This window comes from Octodon degus, unplaced genomic scaffold, assembly GCF_000260255.1.
Source record: "Octodon degus isolate 3935 unplaced genomic scaffold, OctDeg1.0 scaffold00064, whole genome shotgun sequence".
Classification (NCBI taxonomy): domain Eukaryota; kingdom Metazoa; phylum Chordata; class Mammalia; order Rodentia; family Octodontidae; genus Octodon; species Octodon degus.
Window position 1 is genome coordinate 1,931,747 of NW_004524640.1, and position 758 is coordinate 1,932,504.

At 36.1% G+C, this 758-nt stretch overlaps 1 protein-coding gene across 1 annotated transcript in view; it reads right to left on the bottom strand.

Annotated features, from left to right (window-relative positions):
* Positions 1–758, bottom strand: part of Abcc9 (ATP binding cassette subfamily C member 9) — a 154,042-nt gene that overhangs the window by 59,332 nt on the left and 93,952 nt on the right. Inside the window, exons 22-23 of the mRNA XM_004634654.2 lie at positions 316–453; positions 67–192 (exon numbers count right to left, since the gene is read on the bottom strand). Of these exons, the coding sequence (XP_004634711.1) occupies positions 67–192; positions 316–453 (264 nt within the window). The remainder of the gene's footprint in view (positions 1–66; positions 193–315; positions 454–758) is intronic.

The window sequence follows — 758 nt, forward strand, 5'->3', positions numbered from 1 at the left end:
ACTTCTTTAAAAGCATTCCTAGGAATTACACAGTACAGTGCTGCCCCATCTGAATTGAGTATTCACCTTTTCTAATTCTTGATCTTGCCGATTCATGAGTGTTTTCCAGTGTTCATACAGCTCAACATCTTTGGTTTGAATGTCTTTCAAAGTCCCTTCTCTTAAGACACTTCCATCTTTCATGGCTATGATCTAAGGAAAGCACATATTAACAGATGTGTGACAAATGTCTAAGGTGGTCAAGTGAATCACCTTTATTTACAGAAAGTGTGTCCTAATATTATATAACTGATATAAATATGACAACACCCTCACCCAGTCAGCATGTGTCAGATACTGCAACTTGTGAGTCACCAGAACAAGTGTTCTTTTGTCATCTTGGAGAAATTTCAAAATCCCTTCCTGCATCAAATGATCACTCAAGTGGATGTCCAGGGCAGAGAATGGGTCATCCTGCAACCAAATAAAGTGGTGGGAAGATGAACATTTTCCATACTGTTTATGCAACCCAGTGCCTCTAGAGAGTAGAAATAAAAATAACAAAGAATAAATGATCCCCTGAACCCAATTTATGAGAAACAGACTGTGCATTCACTTAAGTAGTCAAAAGCAGTAACTTAGAATGAAACTTTTATGTGATTTCCACCATTAAGATTACTTAACGAGTAACAATATCATAAGTGGAATGAACTCTTATAGATTCTTAAAGTTCAGAAACCACCATTATTCAGCAATCTATAATAGACTAAATCAAAGAA